At 44.1% G+C, this 26656-nt stretch overlaps 1 protein-coding gene across 13 annotated transcripts in view; it reads left to right on the top strand.

The window, feature by feature from the left end:
* FoxP (forkhead box P) overlaps positions 1 to 26656 on the top strand; it is a 210710-nt gene that overhangs the window by 171024 nt on the left and 13030 nt on the right. For 11 of the 13 annotated variants that reach the window (XM_043427806.1, XM_043427808.1, XM_043427801.1 and 8 more), the window contains 10 exons: positions 16869 to 17453; positions 17574 to 17636; positions 19705 to 19951; positions 20309 to 20413; positions 20516 to 20690; positions 21838 to 22024; positions 23106 to 23403; positions 23910 to 23954; positions 24524 to 24600; positions 24740 to 24841. In XM_043427806.1, coding sequence (XP_043283741.1) covers positions 16869 to 17453; positions 17574 to 17636; positions 19705 to 19951; positions 20309 to 20413; positions 20516 to 20690; positions 21838 to 22024; positions 23106 to 23403; positions 23910 to 23954; positions 24524 to 24600; positions 24740 to 24841 — 1884 coding nt within the window. The remainder of the gene's footprint in view (positions 1 to 16868; positions 17454 to 17573; positions 17637 to 19704; positions 19952 to 20308; positions 20414 to 20515; positions 20691 to 21837; positions 22025 to 23105; positions 23404 to 23909; positions 23955 to 24523; positions 24601 to 24739; positions 24842 to 26656) is intronic. The other 2 variants (XM_043427805.1, XM_043427803.1) reach the window with 2 other exon arrangements.

The following is a 26656-nucleotide window of genomic DNA, read 5'->3' as shown; positions in this document are numbered from 1 at the left end:
TCCTCGCCTTTTGCCCCTGAATCCTTCCGGCTTTTCCGTGACGATTTTTTCGTCGCCACACACGCACGTGAATATACTCCGCGCGCTTCGTTTATCCGAAATTGCTTGTATCAATAAAGCAAAGTACGCAAATGTCCGGGTGTAGGATCGAGCTATGTACATCCGTATCGTGATACGAGCTTAAGGGAGTCGTCTCGGAATATCGACGCTGGCGTGCTACTCGACGTCGAATCTCAGCAACTGTATCCCAGGCCTCGCTCCCTCTTCGTCTTTTTCTGACTCTCTCCTTCTCGCAGCAGCGAAATGCCCATTTCCAGGGGTTGTCCGACCATTGTGCGGCTATGTATAGCCTAATCTCCCCCCTATGATAATACGCCAGGCGTTATATCTATACAAGAATTGATACAACCTTATCATCTTTCCTACATATCAATATTCAATTACCCGAACCTCGGCTAAACTCCTCGCGGACGTACAATGCTTTGTGGATCATAGGAAAATGGTTTATTAGGGTGTGCCTTCTCGAGGGTAAGAGACAGAGCGATGGACTCGCGGTGGCCAGACGACCCGAGGAGAGACCTTTCGCAAACCCCCTCCGTTTATATACGAATCAATATATTGCGTTACAACCTACAGGAATAAGATGGGCAACTTTGAGAGAATTTCCTGATAACATCACTCCGGCAAGATGTCCCTCCCCCCCCCCCCCCCCCCCTCGCTTCGCCAATCTTGAACGAGGATAAGCATAAAGCATGTTTTCACATGATTTTAGTACGCTTTTATTGGCTTGACCTATTATCAGAATCATTCGATGGGACGTTCAATCGATAAGAAAATTTACGAGGACTGTGGGGATGAAAATTTAAGGAGTAAACACTTGGCTGAGACGTGGACAGGGTTATTCGCGTTATTATTCAATTCCGTCGTTCCACATTTCCTGTCGTTTGGATTCCTCGGCACGGAAGTTGTCGAGGAGTCCTCAAAAATCTGGATATTTTTAAAAACATTTGAAAAGACTCGATTCTCGGAGACACGTTGATGGACGGAAGAAAAACGTGGGATAAGGAAAGAAACGACGCTCGCAGGAATTCGGCCCGAACTAACTCACTCGCGAGCTCGCTCACGAGGCTCCAATAACGTTACAACGCTCCCCCCGCGCTTCGTGGAATTCAAAATTTGTTTCTTTATCGGCCATAATTTCACGGAATCTACACTCGAATAGGTTTCCCCCTACCCGAAACTCTCAACAGTCTTCGAGCTCCCATACGCGCTTAAGGGTTACAGTAGAAACTTGGTTACAACAGTTATTCGTGTATGGTAATCGCGGTGTATTTCTCGAAGAAGTACAACCAAAAGCCTTGTCTATCGGAACCCTGGAAGCGTCCGTGTACACACGCACACGCGTGATCGCATGTGATGAAACTCCGTTTCCACTTCGATTTCACAGGACTCTAAAATTTTATCTTCCACAGGTCGTTTCTTGATTCTTTTTATTTTCCATCGAAACTTGAATTATTCTTCGCGATAAACATAGTTCGTTGAATAAATAATATGCGTGTGTACACACACGTGGCCAACGGTTTTGTGCGCCGGTACATCGATGTGTTTTCTCTAACTTTCATCTAATGCTCCATCCCCTTTGCGAGCATCCTCCCTCCTCCGCAGTCTTTTCAAAGTAGTAAAGCCAAGAGCATTGGCTTTTTTATTTTTTTATTGACTCCGGCAACATTAACGAGATCGAAGGAATCTCCAAATGGATGAAATAAAATTTTATGTCTCCGTACTGTACTCGGGGCCATGCTGAAATATTTCAATCGTTTAGATTGTTTACTTTCGGTACTTTGCCAATGTATCGAATCAGCGTTTATTCCGGTTACTCAAATCGGCCTCGATACCCTTTAGAAATTCGGCGTTTTGCTGTTTCGAAGATCGCGGAGGGAGAGAGAACTCTTGAAAATAAGTAACTTCGGGTTGACGCTCGGAGCTTGCTTGCGTCGTCACGATTGCCGGCTTTATTGACGATGCTGGAAGTAGGCCGGGGGTGAATCGTCGCGTATAGGTGAGGGCACGGTATAAGCTTTGACCAGCGCACTCTCGTAGTTCTTGCGGTCAGACTGCGAGGTAGGGTGCGCCGACTCGCAAGGCGAAAGAAAAAAAATCTTCATCATTCGTAAAGGGGCAGCGTGACGGTGTAAAGCACGCAATGGACTTAGCGATGGTTTTCCAATTATTTACGAGCATTTGTGACGTCTTGATGGAGCGAATCATCCCCAAGGAAAATACCGCGCAGAGTGACGTCAAGACTCGAAGACGTTGAACTCGATGACGCACCGCTCACGTCATACTTCAATCCTTCTATGCTCCCAACTCAGACACAAGCTTAAATGTTCACACTCGACCAACCAAACGGAGAACATTAGTTTGGAAAAGTATTTCCGAGTCGATAGCTCTAAGCCTACGAATTTAAACCGAGCATTGCAGCTCCTGACAGCGATTTTTCTCGAAAGCGAAACTTTCGAACGGATGTCACGAAAATCTTTTGTTTATTCATAGTATTTTCGAAAATAACTTCATTCCAACGATTGGTTATTTATGCGGGGTATTTATAAAAAGTTGTGCTTTATCTCGTACTGGACGGAACTGGCCAACCGCTGCAGTAATAAACGGGTGTCTCGTCGCTACGTATTCGCTGTTTCGTAACAAGCACACACGTGAAAGATGCAAAAATTAGTTAACCGCTTGATTACATTTCACTGCTATCCCTCCGGTCTCGTACTCGAGACATGTGTAGACCAAATAAATCGTCGTCGAAGTACATGAACACATATTCGAAGGTTGTATCCATAAAATATAATAAATACTGAGCTATACTTCGAGACTGCGGCCATAAACATATATAAGAAATAAGGAGGGAGGGTTTTACAAGCAATGAATGATAAGGCGAGCGTAACGGTGAAAATGCATTACAATTCTGCCGGAAGCTCGTGCAACTCTGACTGGAAAAAGAAGGAGGATGAAGAAAGCTTGGCGGGTTCGGTGGAACGGGCTTGGTTAAGGGGTTGAGACTCGGGGTGGTTGTGTGTCACGTGAAATAAGAGAGACACACAGGGCACGGGCGCATTATGTGAAAAATATGGTAATAATATTGCCGGGGCCAAGCAAAACAGGCCACCCTGCATGTGAAATATGCGAGATCGCTCCGGCCGCCCCCGCAACCCGGAGCACCACCCTCTCCTTCCGAAGTCTCTTCTCTTCCCGCGTCTCTTTTTCTCTGTTTTTCCACTTTCTCAGCCCACTCGATGTATCGGGAGGGCGAGGGCCGGGGGGAGGCACGATGCTTGCCGCCACCCTCCGGACCTCTTTTCGTCGAGACTTTTTGCCCGTTTCTTTGCCTTTTTTAAAGCACCTCTTGCCTGCCTTTCGCGGATACCCGCTCCATTCTCGCACAGTTCCGATCCGCAGCTACCCAGTTTTTCTTCGTCTTACTAGCTCGGGAGAGATCTCGCCGCGCAGAGCCGGATTCCAGAAATATTCTTGCTGAATACAAATGTTTTAGCTCCTCATTGCGCTTCGAGCATAAAAGCCTCGCTGAAAAATGCCGCGAGGATATTACGCCGCGCGCCGCGAACCCTCCACGCCCCACGAATTAGCGTTAAGGGACTGGAACAAAATAAAAACAGAATGTAATAAGCAACAGCCCGCGTGATTTACTCTCCTCCCGATCATATCATTGTAGCGAGTTAATTCTTCTTTTCGCTTCTTTTTTTGTGGGCTAGTGAAAGTCACCCCTCCGTCCCTGCTTTGGGCGCTTGCTTTCGCTCTCGGCCTCGTTAAACAGCTGAATGTCCGGCGAAAGGGTGAATTCACATTTCTCTGTCCCGTTGGTGAGTGGCCATATTTCTCATCCGGCAGGCTCGCGGCTTCGCCGTTCAAAATCGTATTTTTTTCCTCTCCTACTTTATCAAATCTTTTGACCAAAAATACGCACGATACCGGAGCGAGTTTTGTCATTGAATGTAAGAAATGATGTCGTTAAGGGCGGGGCGGGCTGAAGAATTAAAAGGTTCGTTCAAAAACAAGGGTGGAGAGCGCACTGAAACGGAAAGAATGAAGGCACCTTCGAACGAAATTAAAACGACAAAGATGGCACGGATAAATCGTGAGAAAAATTGTCCTAAAAGGGATCAACTCATTTTCAACCAAGTCAATACTCTCTGCGCAGGCGGAACGTAAACTGAGCTGCTGCAGCTTTCTGTTGTTCCTTTTTATTGTTATCGTTATCATCGTACACTTTAATATAAAAATTCAGCGGATGCTCACGATAATTAACGCTTCTGCTCAATCAAATATCGATTTTTATACAAGCTCACCATTTGAATTATTCACTTTAAGGTATTCCTTTTACGAACTCGAATATTCTATAGATAACTGATTTTAAATTGTAGTAAATTAAAAGTCCAAGCGATTCGATTGGCGAAATTTCACGTCAGGTTATCGAACATTTGATAAAGAATTAAAACTTCAAAAGTCATAAAATTTATACGGGAGCTTATGGTGATTCCATCATCGCAATATCTCTACTCAATAATTCATATACTAAATAATTTTAAATTCCTGATACAAACTTTCTCGCAGATAGAAAAAATGTAAGGAATCCATAATGACGATAAAAATAAAAGGTCACCAAATGCTTAACAGAGCAGAAACAGAAGCTTTTCTTATATAACCACGACTTCTCAGAGGTTAAGAAACAGTCCAAATTTCGAGGGCCTCAACTTGCGCCACCAAGAAATACAGTCATACGAAAGGAATACCTTAATTGTTTGCGTATCACATTCCATTTGTTTCGACATTTATCATGTTCTTTCTCACTTTCTTGTATGTTATTTATCGTTTTTCGTTTTAATGTTTTTTAAAGCGCTTAATAATCGCTGTCAAATCGTCATTTCTTTTTATTTCATTCCAGTTGCAACGCTGTCATTTAAGGGTACACGAAAAGCTTACTGCTGCCTATATTTTTATCCTACAAAAATATATACCGATACAAGACTTGATATAAACTCAAACATTCATCCTCAGAGTAATGCTCGTTTAGTTCTCGACACTAATTTACTTCATTACATCAGGCAGCAGCAGCAGCAGTCGTGGCCCTCGTCAAGCCTCTCCTAAGCAGGGGATGACGGGGTGGCTCAATATTTTTCCGTCTCCGGGTCTCTTCGGTCCCCATGCCCTCGCCCCTGATATCTCTGCCCTCCCGTTCACTTCTAATTTTTGTTCTTCACCGACCCCTGATACTTTTTCTCACCCCTTTAGATCCGCGCGGTAATAACCCCGCGTCGTATGGACCTCCTTAGACCAACTCGTCGCAAATTTCACGAAATATCTGAATGAAAAACGATGAAAAACTTCTCGAAATTTGGGATTGCGATGCAAACATTCTCGTTATTAATCGGCAAAATAATGTTTTCAGTCGAGATTTTTGGGGACGATGATTGGAAAACCGCGATTTTCTGCATCCGAAATAATTAATAATTTTGTTAATTCAGTCATCATGTGACTGAATATTGAATTTTGGAAATGATTACAGCGGCTTGAATTAACGATTCACCTCATGCAAAAATGTATGAAGATCACAATGTTGCTGATTTGGATCGAAGTCTCTTATACAATCCTTCCTCGTGCCGACCCTTCGGAGGGATGGTTTCTCATTCCTTCTGACGCGCTCTCATCCCTCTCGACATCTTGGCAACGGCGTGAAAAATATTGGACAATTTTACGTCTCGGAAAATCCTGGGCCCATTCTTTCCCGCCTTTCCTTTCGAGAGCTTAATTGTATCATCAAGAAGAGAATTCGTTGGCGTTAGGCTTTCCAACCCCCTTCTGGCCAACGAATCGTCCAGGAAAAGGGGTTTTTTAAGTAATACCATACAATTTTTAACCGCAATCTCATCCGGTATTCTCGGAGCTGTTCTCTGAAGAAACGAGAGGGAGAGAAAGAGAGAGAACGGATTTTCGAGCTTTGGGGAAGTCTTGAAACTCCGCGAACTTCTCGCCTTCTGCGCCCAAACTTTTGTTATATACATACAGCCCCGATAGCTTGTGCCGCGTGAACCAGATTCCAGAATCCTCCAACTACCCTTTTCTTCGGTTATTATCACGATTAATCATTCCCCGAATCATCCTCGTCTGGGCAAGTCCGTCGTTCTTTATTCATATTTGACTATCTTATGTAATATCCAATGAGCTTCCGCGGTTCCAAAAGAAATCCTCGAGAAGTATCGATTGATGCAGCAAAAATAGTTCGGAAAAGCCAAAAATTTAAGAGCCAATCTCTGAATACACAATTTTTATTTTTAACTCAACAAAATCTCAGAAAAGTCTGACCAGCAACCAGCTGCTTTTCAATTATTGAGTATTTAACGAAATTTCACTGTTCAAGAATCAAATTTTCGCGTCACTTCTCGTCAGTCCCGAATGACCGAAAAGCACCCACAAAAAAAGTTTACAATTTCGTCGCCGCCGAACACCCCGAGAAAGCGGTGTACTCCGCAAACGTTCTTTCTCGGCGCGCTTTCATTGTGCTATTTCCTCGCGGGGGTATCGATGGTAATTTTATTCGAATGCGCGGTGATTCAAGTGGGAGAGTCCGAGGGTTGAAAATTTCGAGGGTCCAGGGTGCAGGCGAGGGAACGAGAGCAGGGGGGCTGCCAGGAGCGAGACTAGAGATGGAACGAAGGAATGCAAAGTGGAGTGCTCTGGATGTTCGAGAGGCAAAGAGGGAGGGGGAGGGTGATGCTGGAGCGAGTGAAGAACGCACGTCGCGTGGACCAGCCGTTCCAACGTCAGCTTGACGGACCTCTCTCGTTTGTGCAAACAAACGAAAATGGACTGCGAATAAATATGCGTTGGTGCGAGTGAACGAGAGAAATAAACGATGCGAATTCCTGCCCGTATGCTTGGTCATGATCCAACGCGTGTACCGCCCATTTGTATGTGTACGGAGAGAGATTCTGCGACGCGGGTAAGTGGCCAGCATCCGTCCTTTCCGTCCGTACACACTCGTTTCTATGGACGTACGGATACATACGGTAAACATATGTGTGTGTATGGCACACATTCGCGAGGCTTGTGCAGACCGAAAACATTCGTATACACACGCTCTTCAAGGGATTTACGAACCTTTAATGGAGCTCGAGCATACACAACGGCGAGATACGCGAGAACAATCTGAGCCCAGCTCCCGCCTCGACGATGATTCTGCATCGGAAACGCTTTTTATCGCCCGCATTCTAAAGCTCTATACTTTTTGATTCGTTAAAGAATTAAAGACTCGCTGCTTCTTAATCCGATGAGGCACGATGCATCGTCGCTACTTTACGAAATGGTCCACTCGAGCCCACTGAAGAAAAAATCAGAATCGATTGGAGAAACCCTCATTTTTGTTAGGCGAAAATATCTCATTTATTCGTCATTGGTCGAGCAGAATTTGGAAATTTTATGCATGAGACAAATCGTTGGTGCGATTCAGACTAAAAATTGGAAAAAAAATAGTCGTTCAGACGAACTTTTTCATTTTTCATTTCGTAACTACGAATCGTGAATTGTCAACGTTGCAATCACCAAATCCTAAGAAAATACTGTCCAACCAAAACTCACTCTCCCCACTAATATCAATGCTAAAATTTAAAAAAAAAACCATTGAATCAAAGCCCAAGACAACGCGAGCCGGGGACCGTTAAGTTTCACGATAACCGCGTGAAAAAACTTTCAAATTGCAAAAATTGTCAAACAAATAGAATTTTAAGTAATCGTACTTGGTCATCTATAATCCAATTTTACCCACTTGACGACGATCGATGCTGAATCCATTATGCATATTTTATTCATTTTTTTTTTCATTACCGAATCCTATTTTTCTTAGTTATGAGAAAAATACTTGCGGGATAAAGTCACCGTGGGATGATACAAGATCCAGCATCGTTTGCCACTCGATGAAACAATACGCCGACAATAGAAGCGGGGACCGAAGAAAGAAATAAGAGAAACAAATAATGCTCGAGAAACGCCCTCCAATACAAACATCAAAGAACCGCCGCATATTTCGAGGATGTGTACACAAGGGTGTGTGTATGATGCATGGGATATTTAGTATCCGAGTAAAGTGAAGAGGAGACCGATAACGAAAGCCATGAAAGAGAATAAAATAAATAAACAAAGCGGTTAAATAGGGAGAAAGGGGCGCGGTGGAGAGAATGAGAGAAATTGATGGGGAAAGTCGAAGGAGGAAAATAAAGAAAAGTAAGATCCGTGGGAACAGGAAGAAGCGCCGACTAAGCTGCGAGGCGTTCTTTTCTCGAGTTCTGACCACAAGAAATCAGAAAGTTGATGATGAGCTCCTAGCAGGAAGAAAAGGGAGCTAAGCACGCGTTATGTGCAACGCAGCCCAGAAGGGCTGACCAAGCCCGAAATGAACGTCGAAAGATTTTCCAATGCCAAGGGAAAATCTTCGTGCTCCCGGCCCACGGACCTTGGCGGAAAGGTGAAAAGATGAAGAGAGGGAGAAAAAAGGGAGGAAAGTATAACTGGCCAGAGAGTTTGAAGGGGAAGAAACGAAGTGGAGAGAAAGGGCGAGCTAACCAAGCAGGCAAAGCTAAGTGAACGTATAATTTTTCCGTTGTTTGATTTTCATTAACGACTTGTAGCTGTAGACGAGCCAACGTCGAGAGAGAATAAACAGTTGGCGCGGAGAATATTCAAAAGTTCGAGTACATAAATACGCATTAAATTATAAAATACTCGCATTGTTTTATGAATAATCAATAACCGTGAAGCTTTTCACTCGACCTTCAGTGAGTTTAAGAAAATTGCAATTTTACTTGACACCATTTTTCCAAGCCCCTTCTCATCGGAGGTTTAAAAAAGCTGCTGAAAACAGCGCTTTTCGTTACGAAATAAATCTACTAAATTGAGTCTCGAGCTTGGACCTCAATCGAGTATTTGCCATCGACTGCTCAAACGCCTGGAAAGCCGAACGTCTGTAACTCCTACATCGAATTGTGAAAGCACCATAAACATAGGTTCGTCCATTCCGGTGTGAGCTAACGCGATGGCCTGAAATGAAGGAACAAAACGAAGGCGAGAATTCATGCGCCTACGAGAAATGAGAAAAAAAGTGGTAGGAAAGGGCAAAGAAAATGGTACGACGAGGCGAGTGTATAAAAATGATGAAAGGAGAATGAGGGTTGGAAGAAACGAAGGGGCGGGGGGGGGGGGGGGTAGTCGAGCCCGGAAAAGCTGTAAAAACATAACTACATACTTTCTCGTTCTCATGTTTATATTATTTTTTCATTACGCACTTTTTCTTGATCCTTCTCTCCGAGAGCGCCCTCGTACACATTCATCTGGCAAATTTTTATCACGACATACGCTCATTTTGCCCTGTGGCGCTCGATGAAGCCAATCTAATATAAACTCGGTCTCTCTCTGTCTCTCCCGAGATCGCGAAAAAAAAATAAGTTAATAATTATTTGCCGACGAATCGAAGAGGCATGGGAAGCTAGTTGAGAATTTTTCATGAGGACCATTTCTTCTCTTTTCATTTCATCCGGCTCTCCACTTCCCATGGAAAATTGACGAGCCGTGCATTTCCAGGGGGGGGGCGAAGGGGCCGGATGAAGGGTGTAAGCAAACCCGCAGAATGCCAAAATTACTCTCTCCGATGCACTCCCACCCCTATTATACATTTGTATCCGTTTCACCCCCATCTCACCTATCCACGATGCTTCACCTTCATCCAGTTGCGTGAAAAGCTTGCGCTCGCCTAACCCCCCGCTGGTGCCCCAGGGCTGAAGAGAGACTCACCCGACCACCCCGTATATCCAGCACGTACTCGCCGATTCTCGCATCCCCTCTCGCTTGACAACGTCACCAAACGCACTTGAAGCCGGACACAGGCTCATTAACCACTTAATACTCGGTGTCGATCCGTATATAAGGGTAGGTGGGGCAATATGGACCATCTGAGAAACTTTTCAGGCAAAAAACCGTTCAAACGTCTCGTCAAAAGTGTCGCGAACTTTGGGGATCTTGCAAAATGATCCCAAATCATTTCTGGATCGTCGGGAATCACCAAATTTTACCTCCAATTAAGCAAGTTGCGCGGTTTACTCGATTTCAGTTCCATTCACAAGGTTTGCTCAATCCGCCCCTCCAAGATCGTTCCACCCAGCGAAAAATTCGATGAGATTTATAAATTCTGTTCTATTTTGCTCATCCAATGCTTCCGAAAGTGCAGTTTTTACTAACCCCGTCGTTTTCGTGACCAGTCTCATTTTTTAGTCATATCAAGTGGTCCATATTGCCCCACCTCTTCTCCATATTTGGTATACGATGTGTGTAAGCTTCCAACCAAGCGACCTTCTGTATCTCGCCTGGCCAGCTGCGACAATCCCACCTCTGTGCGTTAATTCTTGTATATATACACAGAGGAGGGACAAACGGAGAGAAAGTGCCAGAGAAAGAGAGCGAGAGAGGAAAGAGAAGGAGCGTAAGGGTGAGAGTTTGCCCGGTTGTGGTGGAGGTTTACCTTGCATAATGTCACCCACTCTTTTGTTTCGGATCGTACATTCCGAACTCTCTGCCTGTATAGTCGCACGTGTTTATTCACCGCGCGGTTGAAAATACGTAAAAATTTACTCACGCCCCCAACTTATGCTTTTCTCGCTCGCCCTCTATTCTTTCCCTCCAGTCGGATAGCTTATTCCGAGCTTTTCACATTTTCATTTATTCTTCTTTTTTTTCATTTTTCTACACTCTTTTAATCACTTGACGATAACATGCGAGCGTTAATGCAGACAGAGGTTGAATCTCATTTGAACATTATTAATATTCGCCATTAAAAAGTGAGGAATTATCATTTCGAATCAATGTGGGGGTACAAAAAAATACTTCAGAAGAGTCTCATCGAGGATATACTAAAACGAAACTCTGAAAATCACATTCTAATTGACGAAATAGTGAAAAATTTTCATCGTTTTTGGACAAAATTCAGTATTTTTTCAATCAAAAAATCCCTTCGTTGATTTGCCCCTGTCGTCATCCATTTATAAACCCCTTCGTTTTGTTCTTGGTCCAAACTATTTTCATCCCTGACAATATTCATTAATGCATCCGCTCTTTTCGCACATTATGTTCAATGACATCTATTAGCTCGAGTGTGCAATCCTGAACAAAAGAAAATCGAAGAAGTCTCCGCACTCATAGTGGTCACTAACGAACGTGTCATTCTCAGACTGTCAGAACGTCTCTCTCTCTCTCTCTCTCTCTCTCTCTCTCTCTCTCTCTCTGTCCCTCGGCCTTCGCTAATCGCGATTACATTTGCCCCGAGCTGTCGATCGTGCTTACTTAAACATTCAAGATCTCGGACGATTTCTCTCCTCCGGCTAATTGGCATCGGTTTAACTTTAATTCAACCCTTTCGGTATCGAAGCTCCATCACATTCGATGCCTCAACAGGGTCTATTTATTTGAGATATTCGTTACATTCCATATTTAATTGTCGCAATAATTTCTCGTCAGAATCTTCAATTTCGTTCGTCATTTTTCAAGCCACGTGCAATCGAAGGTGAATGAAATAAGGAAGAAAAATTCAGCTGCGGAATAAAATGAATTCCGTCGCTTTCCAACGCTACTGGAAACATTAACATTACTAATTCCGGAAGATTTCAGGCAGTGTTGGAGAAGCCCTTGAATATGTGAGTTGCCCAGGTATTCCGGACTCTCCGGAGGTACGTCCGTCGAGAATTTTTTCGAATAGCTTTTTCGCTGCACCGCGTGTCACTCGAGTATCCTGAAGCATTTCACTCTCCTCCGTCGCCCTCGCTCTCGCGGTCCTTCAACCATTTTCCTCCGCTGGACATCACGATGCCCTCCCTTTATCAAACGAGAGAAAGCAGCGAGACAAGAGACGAGAGATCGAGCCAGACGCGCTGGGCGAATAGCTCGAACGACAACATCCCCGACGCTCCCGGAATCGTTAATTCCTTTCAATATTGCAGATCCTTTCAGAAGCAGAGGATTCCCTCGTATATCCATCGGACGTCTCATCCTCCTCGGAAGCGCCCGGTAGCAGCCGCCCGTTTGTTTCTATAGTTCAAACCAAATCGTTTGACAACGACATCCAGCTCACTTCGATTCTTGCTTTTCAATCTACGATCCTCCGCTCCTGTGATGCATCAACCGAGACACTCGCGTTGACGTGATTTGGAAGTTTAAACTTCAATCGCACTGCTGGTCAACTTCTCTTTTCTACCTTTTTTCGAACCGCACTCATGGCTTATTCATGACTTTGCCCAAAGTTCTACAAACCACATGGGAAAACCATTAGAACTGAGGCATCGAAAATGCTTCGGATATGCCCCTTTGTGCACGAGCAAAGCGTTCCGTTAAAAAACAAAAATTAACAAAAAGTATTTTTTTAAAAAACAAAAACTCAACGGACCGTCGCTTCAATTTCACGACTCTGCAAAATGTTCGATCGCATCTTGTATTCAATCGAGAAACCACAGAAAACTCCTTCCCAGAGTCTCAAAATAATTTGTGTATCGTACGTTCCCGCTTTTCATCATTACACCGGAGTGTGTGTTTGAGCTCGAAATCTTGGAGCAGCGCCCTCGAAATTTATCCATCCCCTGCGTTGTCCTTGTAAATCCTCCGCTTTGCTGGTTTTCACAGTTTGCTCGTGGGCAATCCGGAGGACCGTGCCTTGTTTTATATATCTGTAGGGGTGTGGATACACGTATACTGCCGAGTTGAGACGCGTCTGATTATGCGAGCGCATGACTGAATGGTAACGCGATTTAATATTAAAATATTATGACAAACGTAAACACATGGGAGTCTGGTGCTTCGTGTTGGAAGATTCAACGATGGATTTCTCGCGGTTTTGAAGCGTAAAGTTTCCCAGAGGTGTGGGCATATACACTGATTGGCCCGCGTGACTCGCGTGAATACCAAAGCGCGGAGAACGAGTTAGACGCGTACAAGTACACCGATGTGTATAGATTCGTTTGTATACGTCTCGCTTGTTATGAATTTCATGCAAAACTCGTCGAAATAAGATCGAAGCAGGCCATTCCGTAATCACTCGATTCCGTGTTTATTTCGTCTCACAATGACTCGAGCCTTTGTTACGTGACTTTGAATGAATTGAGCAATCGCACGTACAGAGATGAACGAGTCGTGACGAACACGATTGAGGAAGTAAAATGCAATTGAGATTCAAGAATCCAGTTTCGCATCATTTTATGACTTCATTTAATCGAGAATCAAAATTTTCTTTCGTCAATGAAGAAAAAAGTGAAAGAAATTGTTTCGACAGGGCCTCGATGCTCGGAGAAGCTCGGAGAAGGCTCGTTAAGGCGAGTCCCCGGCGGGGATGCGGTTTCAAAGTCGAGTGCGTAAAAAGAGCTTCGCTTTCATATACTGCTTTGATTTTTTTGCACTCTTTCAAGAGAGGCGGAAACGAGAGAGCAAATCCAAACAGTAAACAGCCAGAGATGGCTGGAAGAGCGTGAGGCAGCGGTTCACCACCGACCTGGGGTTAGCTCGCAGATCCTTCTGGAGAGGGCCAGAGGCTGGGGGCAAGAAAGTAGGTTGGGAATTTCTAATATATAAGAGATATGAAAGTCTAAGTTCTTACGTCGTCGCCCCCTTCCGGTGGGGCTCTCCGGAAATCCAGAAGCGGGATCTCTTGGTTCGGCGATTCAAATATGAGGCGAAAGTAGGACTCGGGCGAAATATCGTTAGAGCAGAGTGAGAGGAAGGGGCGGGGCGGGGGGGGGGGGGAGGGGAGGCGAGTAGGGAAAGAGTTTATTCCTTCACATTCCACACTGGAGGTTTGCTCTTTATGTATATAAGCTAGTGGAGGGTTGTATACATATTATAGAGATGATGGAAGGAGGAAAACCACGGAAGAAATCTGAACAGCCAACAACAAGAGAGGTCGCGTCGAGCTTTATATTTAACCTTTTCTTAAGACAGTCTTAGAGTTCGTACTTATTCTTCTTCGAGCCCTCATTCTCAGGGCTCCTTAACCTCCTCCCTCTCTTCTTATCCGTTCGTCGATGGCCCTTCAGCATCGTTTTTCGCCCTCTCTTTATCTCGCTCTTATAGAATTTTCTCTTTTTGTCGTCGTCGGGGTTCAAGCTCTTCCGTTTCTTCTGCGAAAGTTCGGGGTGTCCTCAAAACGACCACTAACCTTCTCGATTTCTTTCCCTCTTCAATCCTCCCCCATTTCATTCTCATCGTCTCGTTCGACAGTGCAAACACAAGAATCTCGTAATTTCCCTTGGCCTCGTCCTCCCACGAGGCTTCTTCCCGAGAGCACCTTCCTTCGAGAACATCCGACTTTGGATTCGGCTTTTTGTCCAACGTGACCCAAGCTGCTCCGAGTACACCGACGATATCCCATAACTCGTCCCATACACCTCAACAGACTGGATTATTCTCAGGAGCCTCGTATTAATTAGTAAATTAAAAGATTCGAGATTACACTCCCGTTTCATCGTAGACGCGAGACAATAAAAGATCCAGAAACACATTTCTGGCTCACTCGTTGCTGGAAAGTTGTTCCAAGACATATTTTTCGCAGACGTTAACAGTCCGCAAGGCGCGTTGAATTCTTCTTTTTATTATGACGATTAAGTTTTTTATCAACCACCAATCATCCTACTCGAACCGCGTCTCGAATGAATTCAAACAAAAATACAAAGTAATTGCTGAACTTCCTCGCTGTCGTCACTCCTGGCCAGAGACACGGAGCAGAGAGCGAATTATAAGCATATAAACACAGAAGAAAGAAAAGAGAGCAAGAAAATATGGAGAAACTGGAAGACACAGAAGTGAATATAGACAGGGAGAAAAACGGTACGCCCTGACGCTCCTGACTAAACACTGATAACGCACGCCCACGAATTTCTTTGCATGTTATAAACATACGTAATCGTACACAAATAAGATTAGCATAGGACTCTTGGCTCGGTGGATTCGCCGAAAGAGTCAGCAGCGGCAGCGAGCAAGAACAGAAATACGAAGTAAATTTTGTGGAGCGGGCAACGCAAGAGCAGGAAGGAAAAGGACGAAGGCGGTAAAACATACATTCGTGCACTTGCACGTATATAAGCATATATAAACACATCAGAAGTACATCGGGGGCTTTGGACGAGGGAACTTATTTGAGATGCAAAACTCGTCTTCCCCGTATCAAGAGTACAAAAGTTCTCTATACGGTAAGCTAAACGCGATGAGAAACTCTCTTCACTAGATCGTAAATTTCCTACACACAAATTCATTCGAATGTGGATCCGTATAAAATGAAGTTTATCCCTTATATGCGAGCTGAAGTCCAGGCAAGATGAGGGTGCATATAAATATACGAGTGAACGAAATCACTCGCTCGAGTACAAACTGGACGAAAAATTTCGCCTCGTCGATCCAGAACGCTCCGCGTACAACCTCGCGGAATTAATCGTTCCTAAACACACGCTTTCTAATTCTCTAACGACGAATTTCACGGTCCTGAAATTCCGGCAGATTTCTGCCGCTAAGAGAAAAGCAACTTTGATATGATAAAACGAGGATCCTCTCAAAAAAGGGATGAAGTGCCTGTTCTCGACTGTTCATCCAAGCTCCGCTTCCTCCCTCCCTCACGTTTAACTCTACCACGCGGCATTCTCATTCCCCAAAAGCATTTCTTGCTTCCTCCTTTCTTCCCTTTTCCTATCGAGTTCGGTTTCTCTTTCCAGCGCTATGCACACACTCTAAAATCTACTTGCGGAATAGTACCAACTTAATAAAACAAATTCCTCGTGGTATGTAAACATTATGCACATATAGATAGGTATTGTAACGAGACCGCGGTAACATTAAAGTCAGACAACAGGACGAGAGTAGAGCGAGTTTCCATTCGTTGTTATATGCTCGTACGCTCGCACACAGACCTGTTGGCACGCACACATGCTTCTCCCGTGAAGGACGCTTTCAAGTCCCTGAGGAGGAGCCGCGAACCGAAATTCTAGAGCATTGCAGACTCTACGCGGTGCAGAAGAAGAAGCGAGAAAGGGAGCGAGAGAAAGAGAAGAAACCGCTGCTCGAACGCCATTAGACAAGATCAATATTGTTCGAAATACAGGACCGAGAGTTTAAGGCCCCCGCGGTTGTATAACTGCGAAAGCGAATTCATTAACGGACCTATTATTACCCGTTGCGATTCTACTAACGCGAGGCTGCTTCGTCCCTCCTTCCTTCTCCTCCTCCTCCTGATTCTACGCTCTCCGGGGGTCCCTCACAGGCAACCCTTCCTCCCCACTCCCACGCAGAGCTTGCCCCCTTCTCGTAGCTTGTGGTTTTGGCTTGCTTTCGCTTTTAAACCTCTTCCATGTATATTCAGCCAATTTCCATTACCATGCTATCTCTCCTCTTTTTTTCCTCTCTATCTCCATCTCTCTGCACCGCTGCTCCTACTCCGTGCATCCAAGCATTGTATTTATCCTCGAATACGTACGAGTCCAAGTGTACGACGATTTTCTTCTGGAATTGAGGCTCCTCTTCCGATGTAAATTCAATGTTTACGCTCTTTATCATGATTTTTCGTAGCCTTTTTATGATAAGCCAGATGAAATTAACTTGCAAAGTGGAATCATAATCAAAAGCTCGATGCCTCTGACCCCAACCCCTTTCGATAGCTTCTCGTTAACCTGTAACCTCCATAAAAAAAAAAAAGTCAAATATTCGTGCATCGTTTCCTCAAATAGAGATCTGTTGGAAGAGCCTGATTTAATGTCCCCGTTTGCCCATGTTGGCTGTTCCAGGCGAGCACACTGTTCGCAGCCCTGAAGCAGCAACAGGCTAGAGAATCAACGTGGGAACGAGATAATCGTGAGAGGGACAGGCAGCAGGACAGACATTGCAGGGACAGAATAACGAGTGGCGGAATTTCGGAGAACGATCAACTGCTGCAACACCAACAACAACATCTGCAACAGCAACAGCAGCAACAACAAGATCTCACGATCGAGTATCGAAGCAATGGGAAGATCAGTCCCGTTGGCCAAGCAGTGACATCAGCACCCATGACCCAGCAAAAGCAACCGACAATCTCGCAACAATCGCAACAACCGAGCTCGGGTGTTGGTGGTTTACCGGGTTTACAAACGAGCCCTCGTCATAGTCCACAAGCCCCACAACGGGGCTCACCTCCTAATCCTACTCAGGGTCAACTGACGGGTGGACCACCAGGGGGTCCCCCGTCTCAGACACCTTCGCAGATGATGCTCAGCCCTGCAAGCGGCCTGCATCAAATGCAACAACTTCTCCAACAGCACATACTCAGCCCCACCCAACTGCAGACCTTCATGCAGCAGCAGACGCTTTATCTCCAGCAGCAACATCACCAGGTTTGTCTCTTTTATTCTCCAAGAGTTCAAACCTATGAGAAAGCAAATTATTTTCTTGCCTACTGTCCGGAGTGATTTTTCATGTTTTTTTTTTATTTTTTGTTTGTTCAATTCTCGAAGGAATCGGCATCCGATCATGGCGCGAACCACGAACGTTTCGGATACTTTTCATCCTTAAACAACGTAAGTAACCATCCCTCTTGGGCTAATTAATTTCAACTTACTCTTTTACACTCGACGTACTATTTTATCTTGGTTATGAAAACAGAATGCGAGCTTCTCTCCTGCTGTTGACCGAAGGAACGAGCGAAGAATTACAAAAGTATACTCTCTTCCTGTCACGATCGAAATTAACAGTTTCCCATCAGCCTTATCAACGAAACCTCCTTCGCTGTCTTCAACGGTCCAATCATCACTTACAATTATAAAATAAAACACGTTGAGTCGTAACGGGTAACGCGATTATTGGACTCTATTAAAATGGCATCAGCTGTGAAAACACTCGACGAACTCTTCTTCCAACGCGATCTTTTTTTTAAATTAAGTTCGTAAAGCTTTTTTTTGACTGCTCGCAAGACTCGAACGAAAAGTAAAATAACAGAGAAGCATTAAAAATGCGTGGAGTTTCATTCGTCTCGGTATCTTTGTCCGTTTATTTTGTTGCCAAAGAAAACGTCGGCTCTGCTCCGTAGAAACGTCCATAAATTCAGGTCCGCGATAAGATCCTGCTGACCACACCCGAGGGATGATAGCAGTGAGAAAGCAGAGTTGTAAAGAAGGGAAAAGACTTTGATTGATATCTGAGTTGCCTGTAGTGTTATGGAGCGTTTGCTGTTTTGTGAAAATCCTGAAGGATTCGACGATTTATCTGGCAAACGCCAAATCCCGTATTAGTTGGATCATGAGATCGAGGGCGGGGTGGGTGTCCGGTTTAATGCAGGATTCGAGGCGAGCAGTGTTTACGGTTAAGCAGGAAGACGAAAAAAAAACGAAACGATAAGATTTCTGCCAGGCACATTCGGGTCTGGTGTGTCTAGGGGCGGATTGGAGAATAGCCAGTGGCGAGGCAACGACAAGGGAGCGAACGAGGCAACGAGAAGGAGCAGCTTAAGGATATTTCGGACTCGAATATATACAGTGTTAGTCGTGAGAGTGTATCCAATATTTATTCAGCGGTCAGTCCTCTCGGCCACGGATATTTAGATAGTCCTAGTGTCCGCTTCCTCAGCATCACACGCTCGGTTACTTTTCCTCGTACAACTAATTAAATGAGGTCTCTTTTGGCCACGAATTAAAAACAATCACATTTCATTACTCGCAATGCTCCAGAGGCACACACGATAGAACTATCAGGGAAAAAAGAAACTTTCGAATTCTGCCGATCTTCGAATGGCTTAGAATTATCGTGGAAAGAGCTTATGCGGGGAAAACCGGGAAGAAAACGTCCGGTCCACCTCCCCGCTCGCTATAACTTCGTCAACAAACTTCGGTATCTCATTTTCCTTCGTTTTCTCTCTATTATTTATGCTGATGTGATAAACGTTCGGTCCGTGAGGTTTTCACGGATTCTAACGTCTTGAAATATTCGTGGTGGAGCTTGAATGAGGAATGAAAAAATTGTAGGGTTGGAATTCGCGGGATAAAGAGAAAAACGGACAGAGAGAGAGAGAGAGAGAAAAGGTGCTGGGGGCTCGGTCAGGGCCAAGGGATGAATGTTACGTGTATAGCGAAAGTCTCCAAGGATGGTCTGTCAGATAGGGTGGGGTTGGGCAATTAAGCGACGCCGTCAGCCGTTGTGTCTCGTTGTTTGTCTTCGAGGTATCCCATAAAATGCTACAACCCCCTCTCCCTCCCTTCTTTTGTCTCTTTCTTTCTTATGCTCTTACCTCGTAGCGTGTCCCGCTTCTTTTGCCCTTCCTTTATTTTTTTTCTGTCTTCTCTCTTTTCCTTCTTCGTTTTCTTCTTCTTCTCCGTCGTCATCATTGGAGACACCGCGGCACCCTCGTGATTTATTCATCACCGTCGAGACGCACAGGCGTTATTCTTTTGCATCTGCCCTCTTCCCTCTCCTCGCCCCCCTTCGAGGCTCCACGTTCACGAGATTTTTGACTCTTGACGAATCTATTTTTGCTTCTTTCTTGAGCCACAATTTTCCTTTCTGACCTCGAATTTTTTTGGCTAAAATTTTCTTGTTCCCTTCCCTCCTGGCGACGACGTTGCCGATTTTTCACTTTCATCTCTGATCCCACAGCATCATCAGCTCGCCGAACTTGGTCGAAAACAACTCGAGCAAAAAATGCAACAGTTGCAGGAACAACTCCAAGTCAATGTCATCCAGCAAACGCACCTCCTGCAAATGGCTGACAAGAAAAAGACCTCGGCGCCGTTGCAACAACTCGCGGTACAGCAACAACAACTTATACAGCAACTCCAAATCGCCCAGAGGCAATACCTTCTCCAGCAGAGTCTTGGACTCCAGGGACACAACCATTCGTCAGGTAAATTAAGATTATTCGGTGGAAAATCACTTTTTGTTACCCTTTTCATTTGCCATTTGAATTTGGAGTCTTTGACGGAAGCTTTACGACAATCAAAGCACGGCTCAGTGAAGCGATGACATCTTATGACTTTTGAATTTTGTTCGATGCATAAGACGACGATATTTCAGGCCATCATGATCTGTTTGATCGATTTAGAATTATTTAGGGTGGTGTTAAAAGCCCCGTAAGTAGCCCTGAAGAACGTCACACTGTTTGTTTCATGTTTGTCAACTTTTTGATCGGATTTTCTTTTAGGAACGTTCGCTTATTGATCGAAAGTGTATTAATATGCATGAAAAATTGGATATTCGTCAGGTATGCAGCCGAACGACGGTCTGCCATCCTGGAAATCGGAGTCCTCGGAAGGAGCCGACAACCTCCAGAGCTCGAATCTGCCAAAATCGGCGTCGAGTCTCAACGGTAAGCAACAGCAAAACATTCCGTTTGATCCACTTGGAAGGGGGAGAAGTCATCGGAGGTCTGGAATGAGGGAACGTGATATTTTAAATTCTTCTTCCGAAGGTCTCTTGAACTCGATAGTCTCGAGTCGTCGGAGCGATATCAACGGCACGACGACCCTCGACGAAAAGCCGCTCGACGTTTCGTGCAACGACAAAGCGCATCCGCTCTACGGTCACGGCGTCTGTAAATGGCCATCGTGCGAAGTCATCTGCGAAGATTACCAAGCATTCCTCAAGTGAGTTTACCGATGTGCTCGTCAATTTAGTACCATCCGTCAACAAAAAACGAACGAAAGAGAAGCTTTTTTTATCGGATAAATTTTCAAAAACCCACTAAAGCGTTGCACCGAAAGGAAGTTCGAATGTTCGATGAACGTTTGTAGAGTCTGTCGCGAGGGATCCATGCGATTACTCATAAAGCATGGCAATCGAAGCCTCTCTAACCGAGGGAAAGTCTGCCGCATTATTTATTAATTAGGAGCGTCACCGCTTTGGTTAAACGGACGAAGAAAGAAAACAAATGAGAAAAAAGGTGGTTGGATGTCGAGGGGAGGGTTGGCACGAAGAATGAAGAAATGAAGAATAAAGCTTGAATTCGTGGGGGGTGTTGGTTGCGAAGGGGTGGTTAGATTGGAAGGAAAGAAAGTGAAGAAGAATCGCTCGCGTCAGCGTATCTCATTGACATCCGGTGCTTGCCTTCGAAAAGCTTCGTGTCCCTCTCGTTTCTTTTTTATACGAAGCATCGTTCCAGAAATCCCTAGTAATCACGTAGCCCCGTCGAGGCCAACTCGACCCCACGAAACTCATCTCCCTTCCCGGACCAACCAAACAAGCCGTTACTAAAAAAAACGCTAATTACCTTTGTCTCATTAATATTCACGACGTTCGACCGCATCGTTATGGACTTTCTTTGCCCCCCTCCCGCTCTTTGTGCTTTAATCGCACCTCCCTCCCTCGCCTTGGTGCTTCTCTCCTCCAGACTCGTAACACCACGCTCCTGTGACGAAATCAAGCCAGAAACCTCTCCAGGCTCCTTCTTAACTAACTTTTCTCGTCTTCATATCTCCTCTCAGTAACGTTTTTTTTTTTTTTTTTTTTATTTTCTCAAATCCATAATCGTGCCTTTCGAAGCAATTCACCGTACATGATGCTTTTTCACGTATAATCAACTCTCTCGCGAGATCAAAGACCGTTTTGTAACCTCACTGCGAGGAACGGAATTTTATTTAATCGCCTCATTCCCCATAGCCGTTTCAGTCTTTCTTTTCTGACAGTGGAAATTGAAAAAAACATCCTAAATATGCGGGCTCTCCGCTGTCAGATCGCGCAATTCTTCTCGCCACTGTTCATTCATTGTTCGAACATTTGAATGCTGTTTTTTAGACACCTCAATACCGAACACACGTTGGACGACAGATCGACGGCCCAGGCGAGGGTTCAGATGCAAGTTGTCTCCCAACTCGAGCTGCAGTTGCAGAAGGAACGCGATCGGCTGGGCGCGATGATGCATCACCTTCACGTGGCCAAGCAAATGGCTTCACCCGAGCCGCCCAAGTCGTCCGAGTCCTCGGTAAGCCTTGAGCCTTAAGAATATTGCGGAATCTAGGAATCTTCAAACTTCCAAATCGAGGGACAATTTTAATGTTTTATTTGCTTTCGTACCGCCGAAAAATAAAATTTCAAAGGAGCGATCGTCAACGGGGATGAGGAACGATGAAAAACTGCCATTCGAAAAAATCGCGTCATCTATAAATTGTAAAAACCGCAAACACGAAATACGAGCGGAAATACCGCAGGAGGCGAACGCCGTCCCGATGAACGCTGAATTCAACGGGAAAGTTCGCCTCTCCCTTTTCGAACGTAGCGCAAACAACGACTCGCTAGTTTTCGATTTTACGCGTCCGACTCTCTTTGCATAACTTTATATACACAACTTTATATATTTATTCGTACGCGATTTCAGTGTTGAAGCGCGTCGCGTTAATTTATACACCAAGTTGTAATTAATAATTCATCGTGCGGACGCTCTCTCGGTTTCTACGTTTCGCGGCGCTGCTTCGCCCGGCGCGGCTCGCGATTTATATCGCCTTAATTAAAACCCCTAACAAGTTGCCACAGTCGGAGAATACCAATATCGCATTAGCCACAGCCCTGGACAATATTACCTTGCTTTTACCAATCTCGAGAAAGCTCCTCGCACTTTGCGGCCCGCACCGAGCTGGAGAAAGAAAGAAAAAACAACTCCACGATACGACAAAACGTTTCTTCCCTTTCTTTCTCTCTTTCATGACATCGTCGCCGGAAAAGCCCGGGGAATAATTACCGCGACGTTTCCGGACATCTTACTTTTTTCTTTACAACCATCCCCCTCCCTCCCCCAAGCCCCTCCGCTATCGCAGTCACTTATAATTCACCCCTATTTGTTCCCGCAGTTGTCGTTAAAGCTCCGAAACATCGCGGCTCACTAAAAAGAAACGAAACATCAACGATTATCTTATTTTCATGAGGTTTTATGAAACATCGAAATATCAGAAATTTCAATTTTCCTTTTTCATTATTTCTTACTTCTTATTTTTTCATTTTAAAATCGATATTTTTAATATTAAGAATCGTAGTATTTGGGTAGTCAAAAATTCGTTTGCGATCAACAGACGGGTTCGAGTTTACCGAAGCTTAGTTTGTCGTCGGGCCTGATGAGCCAGCAGCCGCCGAATTTCGGAGTGTCACAAGTTTCATCGGTATCAATGTCAGCCCTCGTTTCGGCGGTTAGATCACCAGGCGGTGGCCAATTGCCACCATCAGCGGGGGTCGCCCCGATGCCACCGATCCCAAATATTTCGAATATACCGGGTATGCCATTGATGCCAAACATGCCTGGAAGTATGTCCAGTATGGCTGGACCCATACGAAGGAGAATAAGCGACAAGTCGACTCATTCTTTGGCAGGAGGTGAGGTCGTAGATGTATTTTTCTATTTTGCCATCGATCAGTGCAAGGGAGAACATTTTTCCTTTAGATTTATCGTTACAAATTTCTGCCCGATGAATTCGCACGTTTCGAATATGAAAAATCTTTCATTTGCGTCTTTCACCGATAAGATGAGATCGACAAAAAATGAAATTTTCGTATTTTCTCAAATGAAGTCTGCTCGAGAAAACGATTTTTCGGGAACTCGTTAAACTTTTTTTCCTACCATTTGAAATGCACGAACACCATTGACCTGTTGAATAGGAAAATAATTCAAATATATGTACTCGTAAATTGACAATTTTATCGCTTTTCTTTCGCAATATCGAAAATATTAATCTTTCGTTTTCATTCAAAGCTCCGATTATAATAATAATTCTCATCAATTAATCTATGAAATCGACGCTCTCTTTTCTGTCTCTATTCTTTTACCGATGCTTCTGTTGTTTCTCCGTTTCTTGTGCTGCCCGCCTTCTTCCATCGTGTAGGGCTGCCCTACATGCTGGAGCGCGCTGGCCTTGATGTCCAACAAGGTACTGTCAAACCTACTCATCCACTTTTTTCCCAATTTGACTTTTCAGTCCACTTTGAGCCAGAAACGATTATTCCTCAGTAATTATTCTCTTGCATGCCCCGAACGTAGATTTTTCCTCTACGATCTCTTCGTAATTTGTTCTAAACGCATTTTTTTTGTCGTTTTTTTACATACGCGAAACTCGGAATAATAAAACGAGTTTTTTCTTGATTTATCGTCGATCAATAACGTTGCACGAATGATGATTAATCACTTACCCAGTTTCGAGAGACGAGCATGACCTCTACTCCCCGAGAGAATTTTATTGAGAGTCGACAACGATAGAGAACGAGTGTCGCACTGACACGATTCCATTTCGCTCGCGTCGCTAACACTGAAAATAGTGGTTTTCAGGGTGAATAGTTCCGAATGATTTCGGGCCAAAAAGATCGATCGAATTTTATTTTTCTCACACCAAAATCGAAAATAATTTGACACTTTTGACTCGAGAGATGATTTTCTTCTAATTCGCGTGAATCCATTCGAGCCGAACGACCAAATAAACCGATCGAATTGTTCTGTTTCTAGAAATTCAGCGGAATCGTGAATTCTACAAGAACGCCGATATCCGACCGCCGTTCACGTACGCCTCCTTAATACGTCAGGTCGGTCAATGAATCAAGTAGTAAAATTCGCTCTTTATCGTCGCAAGGTTTTCATTCGTCGAAGAATCGACTTTCCTCCCTCCCCCCCCTCGCCACATCGACTTTACATACGTTTGTTTTAATTGCAAATAAATTTCAGTCAATCATCGAATCGCCGGACAAGCAGCTGACACTCAACGAAATTTACAACTGGTTCCAAAACACCTTCTGCTACTTCCGACGGAACGCTGCCACGTGGAAGGTACAATTTCATGATCAAAGTAAAAGCGCAAAAGAAAAGACGAAAGAAATACGAAAAAACTGGAGGCTCGGGGAAACTCCGAGATTCAGAGGCATTAGATTTTTTTCAGGAGAACGAAAGAAAAGAAACAAGTTCGAACGATCGATATTTCGCTGACGAGAAATGATCAACGAGATTTCGAGATCGATCGAGGTCGCTCGTAAGAGGAAGAAAGCTCGGTTGCTAGAGAGAAACGAAAAAAAACTGCACCAAAACTGTCGTATCGCGTGGCAATTTTCATATTTTTCTTTGTTTTATTTATTCTCGAAGTATATATCGTCGGAGAGATTTCGTTGGAACGTGCTCGTTCGCTCCGAAGCGTCGAATCGACAAATTTTCTTCATCACTTCCGGGTCGAACAGGCTGCTCCGGATCGAAGCAGGCAGAATATTTTTTTCTGTAGTATTCGAATAAGGGGGTTGAATGAGATCGTGTTAGGTGGCTCTTCACGTTGCATTTCCGGTCGTTAAAATAGATTGGAATGCTGACAAAAGAGCAAACGAAAGTAGGAATGACGAAAGAGACAAACGAGACCGGAAGTGGATCGAGGCTGGGTTTAGAACGATTCAAATCGGAAGATGCAATCGATTTTTGTTTGTTGTCAAGAATGTGGGACTCGTATGCGTGGATGTGTGTTGCCGAATGAGTGCGAGTGCGAGTGAGTAATCGACGTTTGCCATAAAGCTTCGCCTCGCATGGTTCTGTGTTTAAAACAACAAACAAACAACAAACCAACGAGAAAACAATTATTTAAAAAATTTAATAATCATCCAAATGCAGCCACAAACTTAGCGATTAGTTTCCCCCTCCGCCTTAGAAGGTGCTCTAAAATCTTCAAGATAAATGAAAACATTTTGAATGTAAGGTACAAAGAGTGTGTTGGAATCAGAGCCCAGAGCAGCATCTTCGAGTACTTCGAAGGAATACGATTTTTTTTTCAAGTTTCAAAGTCCCAGAAACAGGGACGCAACGGAAGGAGCGTTTTCAACAAAACCGGAAATGCAGAACCAGCAAGCTGCCTCGGGGAAGAGACGATCTACGGGGAACTAAAAATTTGAAAAAAAAAAAAAAATACAAACAAAAAACACTCGATAAACTCCTGCGAATCGCCAACTTGTACTACGGCCCTGCGGCATGAATAATTGTTGTTGTTTTTCCCATAGAATTTAGTACACCTAGTTCTTTGCATTAACAGATACAGGAATGCCACATAACGTGTCTATCTGTCTCTCTCTTTCTGTCTCTCGATTAATCGTTTTCTATTCATCATACAAGTATACTTTTCTTCGTTTTTTATTTTTACAATTTTCTTTTTTTCCTTTCGTTTCGTCGAAAACACCAATAGCATACGAATGTTCATGATTCCTTTTTTTTTCGTTTCGTCTCCAGTTGACTCTTAACTTTAACGCGATACAGCTATTTTTTAATATTCATTTCATTATTTCGTTATTTTTTGGTATTTTTTCATCTCTTTTTTTTATTTTTATTAACCGTTACCGTTGATCGTTAGTGGTACATATATATACATATATATTTACTATACATTTACCAGCTGCACCCGAATATTCTGACTGTTTTGTTTCTTTAACGATTCACCGACGACAATACACAGTTTTCACTCTCGAATTACTTAATTTTTCAATATTTTTCGATCGTTTATACAATTTTTTAAATGTCTCTATGAAGAATCATATTTTTGTGTATGAAAATTTCGATGATTCTCGATCTTTATGCACTTACGAGAAATTTCTTGCGAGCTTTTCCAGCCTCGAATAT

Source organism: Venturia canescens, chromosome 9 (assembly GCF_019457755.1).
Source record: "Venturia canescens isolate UGA chromosome 9, ASM1945775v1, whole genome shotgun sequence".
Lineage (NCBI taxonomy): Eukaryota > Metazoa > Arthropoda > Insecta > Hymenoptera > Ichneumonidae > Venturia > Venturia canescens.
Note: the sequence above shows the minus strand (reverse complement) of the source record. Positions and strands in the feature narration are given on the sequence as shown.